Here is a 16102-nt window from a genome sequence, read left to right on the forward strand (position 1 = left end):
AAAACAAAAAGCAAAACTAATGACATCCCCCTTCAGCCTCAGCTGTACTTTGTGTTCAGTGCTACTTAGCAAATGTTAGCATGCTAACATTCCAACAATGGTGAACATGGTGAATATTTTACCTGCTTAGCATCAGCATGTTAGTATTGCTGTGGTGAGCATGTTAACAGGCTGACATTAGCATTTAGCTCAAGGCAATGTTGTGTGTAAGTACAGCCTCATATCAACTCTTACTAAAGGACACTTAAAGTTTTCTCATTTGCAGATGCACAGTAACTGAAGGAAAGAACTTGATTATTCCCACCACACTTTGTGCCCCGTCCTTGTCGTTTCAGATCAAGGATGCATGACCCTCTCAGGCCTCAGACTCCTCTGGAAGGTAATTGGTGTTAAAGGTGGGTCGCACCTCTTCCAGCATAGAGTCCATAATAAGCAACGCTGTACCTTGCAGATGTCACCCCAGTACCAAAGTCACTGCTTGCACCATTTCCATTTTTACAATCCTGCTGTGAAGCTAATTTTTGTCTCCGTCCAACCATGTATCGCTGGTCGGGTGCGCGAGCCATTTTTCACTTCATGCAGCTTGTGAAGCAGCCATATGGAAGGAGGGACCTGGCTGCACCCACAACGGCTCACCACTGTGGTCCTAATATTTCACTGTCTCAAGGTCTTATGATATTTATATTTCCTCTGAGCGGTTTTAAAAAAGTTCCATAAAACTTTCAACAATGTCTTTGTCAGGATGAAATAAATATACAAATCCATTTCAGCTTTTCCTCTGCTCTCACAAAAAACAAAAACAGCATTAATCACAGCATATCATTAACGTCACTCTTGCTCTGGATTGATTTGGCAGACTGTCCTGTGCTTCATTAGACTTCCACTAATTAACAGTAATTTACTTGCGCTGAATGCGGACACCCTTTGGATTTCAAAAAGAGCAATCATGAATAAACAATTAAGATTTCAACAAAAGTTTTCCTTTTAGATCATGTTGTCAGTATAAAGCATTCTGTCGAACACAAAGGCCTGTTAAACATAAAAGCTCAATTCATTTGCCAACAGACTAATGAGGAGTGTAAATTCCTGTGCATTTGCAATGCAACAACTGAATGAAAGTGCAAATCTGAGGAGCATCACGCTACAGCAACCAGCACTCTCCCGGTGAGATATCGCTTCAGTCTGTATCAGGAGGGATCATCTCTGCAAACCTAAAACCCATTTCCTTTCCTTGCTCTGCTTGCATGCTATCTGGCTGGTTGACTTGCTTTTTATTTCCCTTTCGGTAAAGTCAGAGACACCAAAGCACAGACTAAAAGGCAGCCTCATTTGCTTGAGCCAATTTGCAAAAATCCATACTGCTGTCTCACCAAAGCAGGAGCAGAGTATAGTTTTTCCCCCAAAAAACTTCATGATTCATTTGCGTTATAAAAGAAAATAATGAATGTGAATATGCTAAAGAGAATCTTTCGCTGTGACTTAAGATGACACATCTTTGCAAAGATGCAAAGAAAGAAGAGAGAAAAAAAGCTGCAGAAAATGAAAACACAAACAAATACACACACCAGAACCAAATACATCAATGTTTACCTGTAACATTGTGATTGGCTGATTCAGAATTTCAAGCTGGTAATCAGCAGGAGGCGAACGCCAGATTAACAGCAGATATCTGAAATAACATCTGAATCACAGCTTTTTTTCTAAATGCTGCACATGTGAAATTGGTGAAAACGTCCTCTTAATGTGCTTGAGTGTCATCTATTTGCATGTGCTTTCTTAAATTGCGGTGCGTTGAGAGTTGAGGGCCACCACACGTCAGACTTGTCAATATGCATCCACAGATTGGGTTAGTTCTGGAGGATTACTTTAAATTCCTACTTGACGTCTGAAAAGACAGACAAGTGACCAGGACGTGCAGTTTAGTGCAGCTGTGTGGAGGGATTATGGCTTCAGAGGCAAATAAAAGTCTTCAGGGATTCACTTATCTAAGAATTAGTCAGTGAAATGGTCAGTGAAATGGACCGCATATTGCAGGCAAAGACACTGGCCAAAGCATATGTTGGGCTGTGAGATGCAAAGAGTGTGGATTCACATGTGAAACGTGCAGAGCAGCCTCGCTCTCTCCGCTGCGTGTTGACATCACCGGTCCACTACGGCCCCGCCTCCGCACACTGATGCTGATCCTCCACTTGCATCAGCACCATTTCTGGTATCCTCACAAAGTATCGAGAGAGAGAGAGAGAGAGAGAGAGAGAGAGAGAGAGAGAGAGAGAGAGACTATACAACCCCAGCAGAGCGTAGAGGCGTCAGACGGCCGCCAGAGCATCCCGGTTACGCACTGCTCAGAGGCCTCATCGACGGTTTGCAGCACCAGAAACAGCGGAAGGAGAAGTCAACACAGCCGGGCACACGGCCACAGCTACAGTCAGTAATGGAGAGCCTGCTGGATAATCCAATGAAAGCCGTTCTTTACCTGAAGGAGCTCACCACTATCGTCCAGAACCAGCAAAGCCTGATCCAGACGCAGCGCCAACGCATCGACGAACTCGAGCGGAAGGTGGAGGACCTGATAGGAGAGAACAGACAGTTGCGGGACCCTCATCACTACGTCCAGCAGCCCGCTCAACACCTCCACCACCACCACCACCACCCGACTCACCGCAGCGCCAGCCCCCAGGCGCCCTCCCACCTCCATCAGCACCCGGGGAGCAACAAAGCTGCGGCTCACCTCGGCCAGCAGGCGCAGCAGCAGCAGCAGCAGCAGCCGCCGCCGCCGCAGCAGCAGCAGATTCCCGGTCTATCCGCCCAGCCTCAGCAGCACCCGACCCCTCCTGCGCCGTCCTCCCACCACCCTCAGCAGCTGCAGCTCGTTCCCACCTCCCCTCAGTCGCCCAAAGCGAGCCAAACCAGCCCGGACTCCGCCGAGGAGGACAAGCGGAGCCCCTGCTGCAAGTCCCTGGTTCCGCAGACTCCCACCGCTCTCTGCCGCTCAGTTGGATTGGCCAGGAAAGCGGAGTAAGTAGCTTTCATGCTGTGTCTCCATCACAGTGAGAGATTTACTGTAAATAATGAGGACTGTTTGAATTTGATTTTCCAGATAAAACAAAATTTTACATAAGAGATTTTTAATGCAAATCAGCCTCATCTCTTTTTCTCTATACCAGTGTGCTCTTTTAGCTTTTCCAATATGACCTTTTATCAAAAAGCTAGAAACTGCACAGTGTGTCAAACAGGAGAGACCGTTTCACTGTCTCATAAAACACACATGAAAGACTCGCATGCAGTGACCCTAATAAGATGGATATTTTCACAGTGTGCTCTGGCAAATTGTGCTGTCTAAATATAGCAAATGTGTTTGGCCAGAAAACAATGTGACAGACTCGAGGGCCATCAGATGTGATGCCACAGCCTGCTAACACACTGGCAGCTGAACATTCTCCACGGAAGCTGCTGAAGAGACCGAAAACTACGCAATACAGTCGCAAAAAGTGTAAAGAAGTAGCCTGTAAAAAAGATGGTAAAATCATAGCACACCGTACGAGCCCCTGTGCTGGATTGCACATGATTTGCCTTTGATTAACTTTACATCCCCTGACAAGCTGAGGCTTAATTTCCCGACAGGTAATTCAAGCTCCTCCTGTATTTTCACATTATTCACTCGGTTGTTGCCCTTCTAAATCAATCACATGCGGAATGGTTATTGATTTCGGGGGCCCAGGCTGGCATTTTCACAGTGGTGGGCTGTTCATTCTGGATCAAGGTGGACTGTCGCTGCTCGGTGGGACTAAACACTGGAGATAAAGTGTGTTTGGGTGAGTTGTAACAGAGCAGAAGTCTGGTTAAATGATGCACGCAGCGTTTTTGGTCATATCCTTTTGCAGGAATGCCGCTCGTTACTGTGTGGCTGCAGCTCTCTGTTTTGTGCCCTCTTGTGTTTCCACACTTTGAATGTGAAGTGAGTTGAGTGTTCTTTAAAATGCGTCAGTTTTTTGTCGCTGAAGCTCAGGTGGAGATTTCACAGGTGCCAGGGGAGCGTTGTGCCATTATAAACACACATTTGAAAGTCCTAAAGGCACGGCCCTGACTTTGAGACAAATGGCAGCGCGTTCACGCCATTAAAAAAAATAAACACCGACGATCGAGGCTGGATTGCTCAGACTAGAGATTCACAGCTTGTTCCTCATTAAGACACAAGCTGAAAGATGTTGCGCTCAGAGGAACATAACTGGGGGGATAAAAGCAAAGACAAAGACATTAGTGGCTATAAATCACAGTCCTGCAGCCTCCTCAGAGTTACAGTACTAATAAGCCTTGATAAGTTTAAATCTACTTCCTTGCAGATACGTTGTGAGTCAGTGTCGTATTTCTGGTGTCATACAGATTAATGCCATTAAAATTCTGTTATTCAGTCTGTTTATATGACAGTCCTAATTCCAGCCCCTCAGTTCTGAGGATTTGTTTCTTTTCTTCATATTACGACTGAGTTTTCTGGGTTCAGGGCTGATGGTCAGACACAGCAAGCTATTTGAAGACTTTGCAGGCATCTTTCACAATTTTCTGACATTTTTAGCCCAAATGATTAATCCATTAATGGAGAAAATAATCATCAGATTAATTGACACTAACAACAATTGTTAAATTTCAGCTGTGAAAGAGAATAAAAGACTTCAGAGAATAGAATAGAATCCAGGCGGTATATTGTATTACAATACACATATTTCTATCAAGGGAAGATAATGATTTGAATAGCAAACAATGTCCTCTTTATTGAAATTAATGAGTATTAGTTATGCATGTATATGTGTGTGTGTGTGTTCAGGTTTTATTGTCCTCTAGCACTGAATCAGTTGAATTAATGTTCTTTTGACACCGATCAACAGAAAAACACTTTTTAATATCAAAGTGAAAACAGATCTCTACAGTGATTTAAATTAACTACATATTTAAAATACTAAATACTCACTTGCACCCACTTCATACTGCATTTTTCCTCCATTCTTTTTTTTTTTTGCAAAACTGCAAGTCCAGCCACATATTCTGGATTGGATTATGATCTGGACTCTGCAGGACATGAACATTGTTGTTTTGAAGCCATTCATGCGTAGTTTTGACTTTATTCTTCGTGTCATGTCTTGCTGGAAAACAAATCTTCCAAGAAGTTGTAGCTTTCTTGCAGACTGCATCAGGTTTTTGTCCAGGATCTCCTTGTATTTTGCTGCATTAATTTACCCTCACAAGCCTTCCAGGACCTTCCTCAGACTGATGTTGATCAGTGTTGATCAAAAGCACACTGAATCCCCTTTGATCCAATGTTATAAAACAATAAAACATGAAATCTACTTTTTATTGGCGCTGCATTCAGAGTGCTGCCTGCCTTTGCTTGCGACTATCAAGGTCACATGAATTGCCGCTGCCAGAGCTGCGCACACATGCACACGGTTACGCACACAGCACACCGCACACCGCATTGAGCCCCATCTGTTCCACTCGGCTGCATTTGCATTGTGTCTGTTAATCCAGATTGATTTATCGTGCCATTAAGATGTAATTCCTAAAGAGCACAGGTCAGGAATAGTATACATTAGCATGGATGCTAGAAAAAACCTGCGGTCACATGGATTCACCCAGACATGGGCAAACACACACAAACCCACAAAGATCTGAGTCGTACAAAATAAATGTCAGAGGGGGATTCAATAAGTAGGTTCATTCGTGATTTACCAACCATGCCCCCTGACAGTTCTGCAGAATGATGAGCAAGAGAAGTTGAGAGAGAGAGGGCACACTCTGAACACTATCTTATCCTTAATGTAAAAGCAGTGATACATGAAAGAAGGAGACGTGAAGGCGCATTGTAATTTCCACTCAGCATTGATCCTGGTCAGACAAGATGGTTTATCGCTGTGCTGTCAGTGCCGCTGGAGAAGTGATACATTTCTATTAACGGGTGGATGACGGGGGCATGTCACAAACTTACTAATAAGGGTTGTGTGTTTATGTGTGCTGGTTATTTAGCCACGTTATTCTCAGCCTTGTGGTCCCGTGCGTGAGTTTATGGCATGACTTCTGGTGCTGACCCGGTGTCTGTGGCACTTGGTGGTACGCAACAGGTGTAATAATTGATCCGGGATCAAAGTAGTCTGTCACACATTAAAGGATTAGTTTGATGTTTTGGGTAATACAGTTATTTCCTTTCTTGCCAAGAGTTGAATGAAAAGTTTGATGCCACTCTGATGTCTGTGCTTCAGTGAAGCCACTGATAGGATCTTAGCTTAACCCATACACAAACCAAGGAATAGGCTACCTTTGTACAAAGAACTGTTTTTTGTATGAATTAAGTGTTATCAGGTTAGTTAGTGAGCTTTAAAAGGTGTTAGTAGGTGTAGTTTGTGACATGCAGACAAAGCCAGGCTAGCTTTGTCCCTGTTTCCACTTTGCGCTAAGCTAACCTGGCGGCCCACTGTACTTCACGTTTAAGTCTGTCACACATTAAAGGATTAGTTTGATGTTTTGGGCAATACAGTTATTTCCTTTCTGAAAAGTTAAGAAAGGAAAGTTTGATACCACTCTGATGCCTGTGTTATAGTGATGCAACTGATAGCATCTTAGCTTAATCCGTACGCAAAGCAAGGAGTAGACTAAGAACTTTGTTTTTTGTATGAATTAAAGAAACAAGTGTTATCAGGTTAGTTAGTGAGCTTTAGAGGTGTTCCTGGGTGAATTTTGGTACCTGTGGACAAAGCCAGACTAGCTTGTTTCCAGTTTGCGCAATGCTAAGTTAACCTGGCTGCTAGCTGTACCTTCACATTCAGCGTGGTAAGAGTGGTATCAGTACTCTCATCTAACTCTCAGCGAGAAAGCAATATTTCACAAAATGTAAAGCTTTTTTCTTCTAACAAGAAATGTGATCATGTGGCCTCTAGTAGCAGGAACAAGCTAAGATAGCTTAGCGTTAGCCCATGTGGGACTCGTGGGATGTCTGCTGTGAGATGGACAAGGTTGTGCTCAACCTCTTTTGATGAAATATGCCAGACTTTTTTTTTCTATGGAAGTGCTGATAAGCTTTAGAGCTTTTCAGCCATCGCTTCACTCTCTGTAGCAGCACAAATCAAAAAGTGCTGCTGTTCTTTATCCAAAGCCGCTTCTTCGGGTCGTCGTCCCATCCCTTCATAGTGAAAGGCAGAGGCCTAATCACATTATCCTGTTTAAGGTTAGACTGGCTGTGTTCCCACGTCACTTATTTCCCCCAAATCTCTTAAAAAAAGGAAAAATACCTGTCAGTGAAAGGAATAACCGAATGGCAGGTCCTAAATTCATGCAAGGTATCATGGGGCGAGGAATAATAACATGGATAGGTTCTTGTATTAATTAGCAAAGTAAGGAAACAAGGAAGCAAGTAGGTAAACAAATAATCCCTTAATACTGGGATGTACTGGATTTCCAACTTAACCACCATTTCCCTGGCTCATCTATGGTTTTACTTGATTGAAAGCAACCAGAGAATCCATTTGCAAAGCTTTAAATGAAAAATTAAATGCTTGCTCGCTCACATCACGCATTCCGCATCTCTTCCAGTGGCATAATTTGAAGAATGCAAATCAAGGCAGCCTTCAGCTTTCGCACAGTGAATGTGGTTTAAAAAGTTGTTTCCATCCCTAGCAGACTCCTGCTCTGGTATGAGCTCGAACTTCTCAGACGGAGAAATCTGAAATGTTGCAATTGTGTTACTCAGTCAGAGAAGAATTCTTAAGGGGCTCGTGTGATGTGAGGGAAGCCTTCAGCAATCCTGTCTACTCCTCTTTCTTCCTCCTCTCCCTGTCAACCGCACCTCCCACTCTCAGCTTCCATTGTTCGCATCCTCATTTTCTCCCCATCTTTGACTCCTTGTTCCCTGCCTACAAATGATACCTTTGTCCACCGTAACTCACCTCTTCTCCCCTTCATCTAGCCTCACTGTGTATTTTTGCAATTCCTCTTCTCCACCATCTCATCCTATAGTATTCCCCTCCCCACCTTCCTGTTCTCCTTTCCTGTAATCAGCAGCTTATGCTACAGTGGCCACCTCTGCAGTCTGGATCAGTATTCAGTCCAATCCTCTTCCCATCAGGCTCTCCACCACTTAACCCATCTCCATCTCCTGACTGGGCTGGAGCTTTGGTTCTCTGCACAGCTTGGGGGATGCCGTGTGTGTTAAAGTGAGAGAGGGTGAAGGTTGGACCGTGTGTTCAAGACAGCAAGGTGGCGTGCATTGAGGCGCGTGCGTGTCTGAAAGGCAGTGATCCTGTTGCCTGCGGTGGAAATCCCAGGGTTCTCATAATGCTCCAGGTGCTTCTCTGCTGCCTCCCACACAATCCTGCAGACATATTAAGCTCTTACACGCGAAACACTCGCTAATGCACACAAACCCTAACATGCCACACGCCATCCGGCAGTATGTTTTTCCGCGTTGGCTGTGACTCTCCTCTGCGCCCACCATGCCCTCGTTTTCCTCCTTCTGGCCTTGTACCAGTCGCAGCGCAGAATGTATGCCATCTCATATGCCGTCTCCTGCCTGCATCTCTTGCAGGAATAAACTGGGATGAACAGATCGCACTTAGAGTTGGGGAGTTCAGCACACTCTCACACATGCATTTATTACAGAATATCCCTGCTGACTGCCTGCTGGATGCTGCAGTGTCTCCTTGTTCTGATGCTCTTAGATCAATGAGCCTGAAACTTTACCAGGCTCCCACAACTATGCTAACCCCTTGGAGCCACTCGAGCTCCAGGTACTACATCCTTATCTTAAAGCCAAAATATCTTTTATCTCAGAATATCAAGGGCATTTTCTCGAAATAATATACTTCAGCTTTACTTTGTGGGAGTAATGCACAACCAACACAAGGTTAAACCGCTACACTACAACACACGAACCTGTGTTAACGGTGTGCTAAAGAAAACTTAGACATTTAAAAGCGTACACAGTTGTGTGGCTAGCTGGATGAAACTGTCCTCACCATAAATCACAAAGACAGTATTGGTTATTTGTCCAAATAATCAAAAGTGCATTTACTCCGAGAGATGCAGAGTTTGCATCTCATCTTTTACCAAGTCAGCTTTGGTTTGGTTTAATCATAAGCGCAATCCTTCCCTATCCTTAACCAAGTAGTTATTCTTTTAACCATGGAAACGATTACTCTCTATCCTAACCAAGAAGTTGGTTAAACTTCACAAGATATTAAAACAGTGTTTAGCAAGGTTTTTGGTCAGTTGGGGCGGTGGGACAGGCTTTAAAATACATTAAGATATATCACGATGTAAAGTTGTTACGGTGAATTACGGTGAATACGGCCTACTAGTTGCAATATTAGCGTTCCTTTGGACTCATGTTTGTGGCCATTGCATGAGTATCTCATATTCCCTCTTTTTTCTCCCTCTGTTTTGGTCTCCACTACTGAGGGAAATATCTGGCTTTTTAGCTGCTAAATGCTCTACTGTGTTCACCCCTTTGTTGATAACTTTGTCAGTCTGCCCTTTTATGACAAGCTTTTATCTAAAAACTGCCTGCTCCTGGAAATTAGGTTAATGAGAGCCATGGGAGTCAACCACAAAAGTAAAGTTCTGGCCCACACCTGAAAACCAAAACAATGAGCTGAAAGATGCCAAAACAGTCCACGGAGCTACTGCAGAGTCAGATGATAATTTTACTAGCAAACCCATTCATATTACACATTGTTATTTGATCCATTGCTTGTACATAAAGATAATGATTCGTGCAGCTTTAACTATAACAAAAGGTTTCACCAGAATTACTTTTTAAAGAAAAAAGTAAGTACTCCCAATGTAAACTGTTGACGGAAGGGTTCAGATAGGGTAGAGTTTTTGAATGTCAGTTTGTATTTTCAGTGGCACAAATGAATTTAAATCTATCTGCCGAGGCACGTTTCAGAGGAAAATATCTTGAAAACTCTGACATGAAAAACTCAGCTCAGTGCCCCTTTCCTGTCCCTGGAGCCTGAAAGAAAAGTACAACCACTGCCTCTCTACATGTTTGTCTCTGAAAGACAACAGTGGGAGGGACTGAGAGAGAAGTAGATGGGTGGATGATGAATGCAAGGGGTTCAAATGGCATATTGGTCCACACTATACTTCTCTTGCTCTGCTCTGTCCTCCTTTCTGCATTTCCCTTCCTGCCACCATTACTCGAGAGTTGGACCCTCCTCTCTGCTCTTCACTTTGCTTCCTCTCCCCTCGGTCTGAATGAGAATCACGTCTGCTCGGTTATGACAGGGTGGCTTGGCTCGGCTGCTGCTGGAATGCAAATCATGAATATCACATTTGATGCGTAGTGCTTTTAAATTGCTTCATTTCTCAGAGGACGTTGCTGCCGGGTGATTCCTGACTCCCTGGTAGAATATTAGCTGTTTTCATGCACAACTTGAGCAAAGACAGTCCCAGTTGTCTGTAATGCAGCAGAGTGTGTTTGTGTGTGCTTGTTAAAGATTGCATTTGGGTGTTAAAAGGATGAGAGAACAGCTGTTGTAAGGGGATATAGGGGATAATTTTCTGTCTTTTTCATTTATGTGGTGGGCGTATGGTAATCAAGGATGTAACTTGCTTAGGCTGTGGCTTCCTGGACACCTCTGTTGGTCTGAGGCGTTGGTTTGATCCAATTTAGTCAACATATCACCATTGCTAAATTTGATTAAACTGAGTACAGATTCTAAATAAGTCAGTTTGCTCTACTCTGTATCTTTGCAAATAAAATTACAATAACCTGAATTTGTATTTCTCAGGAATGTGGTCGGAAGCACAGAGAAACAATTCAGCACACAAAACTCAATCAAAAGTCAGAAGCCCTTTCTTGATTAAGTTGTTGATCCCAGACCTACATCCATATGAAGCCCTTGCAAACACTATTTTTCAGTATCAATGTGAAAAATACAAAAAAAATCCATATGCATGTCAGTTCCAGTCAGCAGCTTTTGATTGATGGTATATTTTGGCGGTCTTAATGCACCTTTCAGGTTGCCAGACTTTTTGTTCAAAACTAGAGGTGGAAGATTATTATGGAGAACATCGTAAAATGATACTGTAGCTACAGAAGAGAATGACAGACAGGGTAAATAATTAGACAGATTAAAGAACAGGACAGGGAAGGAATAATTTAATACTGAGAAGCCCCACAGGGCTGAAGAGTCCAAACGTTGTCCCACTTTCCTCATAGCTTGGCTAAAATGCAGACAGTTTCTTTGCAGTGTCCTCTGCCTCTATGATTTCCAATCAATCAAAATGACAAACTTTGGCTCAACCATGTTTTTCTTTCAACATGGCTCCCAACTGGCAGTCCTCTGTCACTTGGGCAAGATGCCCGACTTACTGAAAGACAGATGCGTCTTCTTCATCCTTGACACTTCCAGATTCTCATGTTACACTAGCTGCATAGTGAGCCGCGTCTTTCATGGTTGGAGGTAAATCATTCACACATCTGATTGATGCATTTCAATTCTTATTCATGCAAGTGAACAGTATGCCTAATGAGCAATCAGGAGACTGCGTGGGACATCAGTATGCAATCTGCATATTGCAGAGTTATGGTTGCAAATAGAAAACTCATCAGTGTTGTCATCTGGCGTCACTCTATCTGATTGCATAATATAAGCAGATAATTTGATGGAATAATCAGAAGTCTCTGCAGATCCTTGCTGTTTTTTTAATTATTAATACAAAAATAGTAAAATATTATCAAGTGTTATTATGGTAAAAGATGACATGCTTCAATTTGTTGTAAAGCGAATCTCTTGTTTTTTACATAAAAGAGAAGCCTTGGTCAAAACACACTTATGTTTTAAGCAGCTGCCCAATTTAACAGTAGCTTACCAGCGATACAGTTTAATAGCACAGTCATTGTGGAAGTAAGAAAAAAGTGGTAACGTGTAAATGTGATAAGTGTAGCACCTGATAATACACCCCTCATATCACACTCTTTTCATGGCTCTGTAATGCATTACAACCAGTTTTATCTTTCCACACAAAATTTTTTATTAGCTGGCCGTTAGCGGCTGCTAACATATTAGGTGTTGTAATAAAACAAATGTGTTGGCCATAGACTAACACTTCCAGATGTCTTGAAAATGATGCATCGCTTAAAAGTGTGTTACTCCAGTGTTTGTCCTTCTGAGACAGTGGGATTCCTCAAGGGCAGATAATGCTGTGGCACGACTCTCATTGGTCAGTGAGCTAATGACCTGTGTAGCTCTGGGAGAAGGGATCTTTGCAAGAAGGAACCATGTGCAGTTGTGGAAAAATGTCCTCCCATCTGTCGCAGAGATTTCACCTCCTGAGAGCTTAGCGCTGAAAATCCCTCAGCAGACAATCCGAATTGTTTTGCACCGTGTGTGCTAGTGTGCATCTGTGTTTGTGTGTGTGTGTGTGTGTGTGTGTGTGTGTGAGGGTTGGACGAGTGGTTATATTATGGACATGAGTTCAAGCTGAACATTGTGATTTTCTGCATAATTTTGTTATTGAAATGATTTTCCATAACTTAAACCACAAGCATGTATTTGTGGTTAAGATAGCATAAGATGATATATGATTGTAAAAGTCATTGCCACAAAGTTATTTTGTTTCTGAAAACAGATGAAATAATGCAGTTATTAGCTGCTGAGGACCTACAGGTTTAGTCAGGGAGTCAAGTCTTTGAAGCAAACTTGCGAATTCTTTTAAAAAATGACAACTTTACCTTGTCTTTTTTAAAGACAGTAGTCATAGCAGCGGCACAGTTGAGATGAATAATATTCAGATACAATTATCAAAAGTGACATTTTATCTGTTGAAAAGCTGAGGTGGCTGATGGTAATTGTGACAAACTGCTGGTAAACACATTTGAAAATGCTTTGAAATGAGCTCTTGAAATCAGAAAACAGCTCTTTAGTTTATAGCTGCTTGAACTGACTTTAGCAACAGCTTCATTGACTGACTACATGTTAGCTGCTACAGCTATCTTTAAGGTTAGCTTCAAGACTGCACGCTAGCTGCTACAGCTATCTTAAAGGTTAGCTTCACAGACTCACAAGACTGCACGTTAGCTGCTTGAGCTAACTTTAACGTCAGCTTCACAGACCGACAGCAACGTGACCTCACTTAAATGTTAGGTTCACAGGCTGAAAGGACAAAGTGCTTCACATTCCCAAATCTGCATTTTAGCAGCTTGAGCTAGCATTTATGTTAGCTTCAAAGACTGACAGAACTACTGATTCATGTTTACCCTGCTGATTAGAAGAGTCCACATGAACGCCCCGTAACCATGAGTTCACAAGTCCCGTTTGAAGGCAACAGCAGCCACAAATCTGCACCTTAGCCGCTTGAGCTAGCTTTAGCTTCACGGACTGACAGAAAAAGACTACTTCATAGCCCCAAATCCTGGAGGTCTCAATTCAGAGCTCTTAATCTGAAAAGCTTAATGATGACATCATTAACTGGCACACTCAGACATCTCTGTCCATCAGCTGTGTGTTGTTTGCGTTTGACAACTGCCAGGCTACCTGCTAGCTTTATGTACAAAAAGCCAACACTGAACACAGCGCAGTGTGATATGCTTGAGATGGAAAAAATTACATCTCTTAAAACTGATTTTGGTCTCTGGTTGTCAAATCTGCATGCCATTAGTCTGTGCCTGCATCTGCTGTAACGGGGAACCAAGGTTGTGTCATTACATGAAGACACTGCTTAGCTCATTCCTTGTTTTTTCGTCAAAGGATAAAAAACTGGTGTTTCTTCTGTCTTCCATCTTTGACCAAAATGCACGGAGAGAGAGTAGGAATCTCTTTTTTTGTTGGCTCTCAGTGCAACATTCATTAAACAGCTGAGTAACTTAACTGGTGGCAGTAACACATCTGGTGAAATCAGCTGTGGCTGGCTTAAAATTTTACTCCCTACAGCTTGTTCAAACACTGTTAATTATGTAAGTTATAATAGGTCTTGCAATTTAAAAGTTGCACTCTATAAAATTAAATATAAAAATGATGAATTGTTCAACCCTTGTTCATGTTGCAGCAGCAATGTTTCTTTCCTGCAAGAGTTCTGATGTGCATTTGTGTATTATTTACAAGATACATATTGCTCCTAATAAGAAGTGTTGTAATGTGATATTGTGAATTAGTATGAGTATTACCAGGTTTTATTTGTTGGCCATTGCTCTCTATCCAGTCTAATCTCCATGTCCATTGTTGCATTGCATACTCAAACAAACACGCCCATGCACAGGCACACATTTGCCTTGGGAAATGTCAGGTATGGTTAACTTTACGACCCAGAGTAATGTTCAAAGCCATCCACCTAAGGCTGCGAGGCATTGGAGAGCTGATCGGAACAGGCACAGCATGTCCAATCGGCTTTCCTAGTCTTTTCAACACATCACACAAAGCCTCAACCGAGGCTCCACCATAATTTATTGTACCGTGCAAGAGAAAAAACAGGGGATACATCCACTTGGCCACTAACTTGCACCCAAACATATACATAATCATTCTTTTTTATTGTTCACACATTTCTACATCCAATTACTTTGTCCTGCCTCTCATATAAATGATCATTTTTTGAATTGTATTATATATCCTTGTTTATGTTTGCTTTCCTGCATTTTTTGTTGTGTAATATTATAGAGGTGGGTTTCTTACCTTCCATTAAATGCTTGGTTGAGTGTAGAATTGAGTCTTTTCCTGGAGGCCACAGCTACAAATGACTAACCTGCAGTTGTGTGGGTGCCCGTGCATTAAATTTTGTGCATATGTGTGCCTCACTGGTGTGCTACCTTTTAACATTTAATAAGAATTTGGGTTTTCCACATCCCAGACTGTCTACACATTCAGATGACCATAAAAGCATCTTGCCCTTCCCCTGCACTGTGGTTATATCATCAACGCCTGTCTGTCAACCCCTTGATGCCAGGGTTACATCATCAGGTACGCATTGCCAGGGGGAGGAGCTGATGACTCTGCCAGTGATGTCATTGGAGGTTTCATCCTAAAAGAAGCAAATGAGATGAGCAGGACATGAGGTCTGAATGAGTCATATGTGTGGGAACTGGAGTAAAGAAGTTACTGCATGTGGATGATGTGATGGAAAATGAGCTTTCTTTTCTTTTTCGTCATGTCTCCCCCATCATCTGCCCACATCTCTTCCTCGTTCTTTTACTTGTTCTGCACAGTTTTATCTTCCTGGCGCAAAAATCCAAAACCATATTTCAGACCTGTGCCTCCCTCAATGTATAAATAAGAATAATGTACTTCAGTACAAAATGTATGGATGCTGATCTGGTTGATGGGGATTTCCTGATCAGCCCAAGCCGTAGTTCATATATGACAACCACGTCAGCTTGATAGCTGTCAAGCAACAGCATGAAGCATGGAAAATATCTGTGAAATCTGACCCACTGCCAAGCCTTCAGCAGATGGCCCTGCAGCAACACAGTGTAGCGTGATGCTCGATATGAGCTGCTAAAACTGCTCAGTAATGGAGGCACCAGCTGGAGATCAGATGAAAACAGTAGGAAAAACTTCTGCTTTCATGGGAAAATGAGTGACTACAATTTTTTTTTCCGCTACGAGTTGAAATTCATCCTTTTGTGATGTTTTCCTTTTGATGGTTGCGAATGTTTCCATCTTGTAAAAATGTCTTTCTAACAGTAGTTTACCGTGAGATGTCACAGTAATCCGGACACTGCTCTCATTCACATTGAATAAATTGCCTCTGTCAATGTGTATATCCCTAGTCTACTACAAAATACTACTAAAACATAATACTCCTACATATTCTATGAGACTGTAAAAATTAAAATTAAAATAATTTGTTATGTTTGTTGTGCTGAATAAACAAATATGTGCAGATTGGTTACATTTTATATCAGCATGAGAACCATTTCAGTTGGAGTAGCTTGCTAGTAATGTTTACAAGCAAACTCTTCATTTGTATGTTTCGTGGCAAAAGGCAACTAGCCTTTTCCAGCTATTTCTGTCACTGTGTATAAACTAAAAACCCACAAAAATGTCAGTGCTTCAAATTAGAACATATTTTCATTTCTAACACAAGCTTGTCCAGTAAATCCAGCCCAGTCTTGAACCCC

At 42.3% G+C, this 16102-nt stretch overlaps 1 protein-coding gene across 1 annotated transcript in view; it reads left to right on the forward strand.

Annotated features, from left to right (window-relative positions):
• The first annotated feature begins 342 nt into the window (after positions 1–342).
• The window catches only part of iqsec3a (IQ motif and Sec7 domain ArfGEF 3a), a 104468-nt gene continuing 88708 nt past the window's right edge, over positions 343–16102 (forward strand). Inside the window, exons 1-2 of the mRNA XM_041964448.1 lie at positions 343–379; positions 2199–3015. Coding sequence (XP_041820382.1) covers positions 343–379; positions 2199–3015 — 854 coding nt within the window. The remainder of the gene's footprint in view (positions 380–2198; positions 3016–16102) is intronic.

The sequence above is a fragment of the Chelmon rostratus genome, chromosome 22, assembly GCF_017976325.1.
Source record: "Chelmon rostratus isolate fCheRos1 chromosome 22, fCheRos1.pri, whole genome shotgun sequence".
NCBI lineage: Eukaryota > Metazoa > Chordata > Actinopteri > Chaetodontiformes > Chaetodontidae > Chelmon > Chelmon rostratus.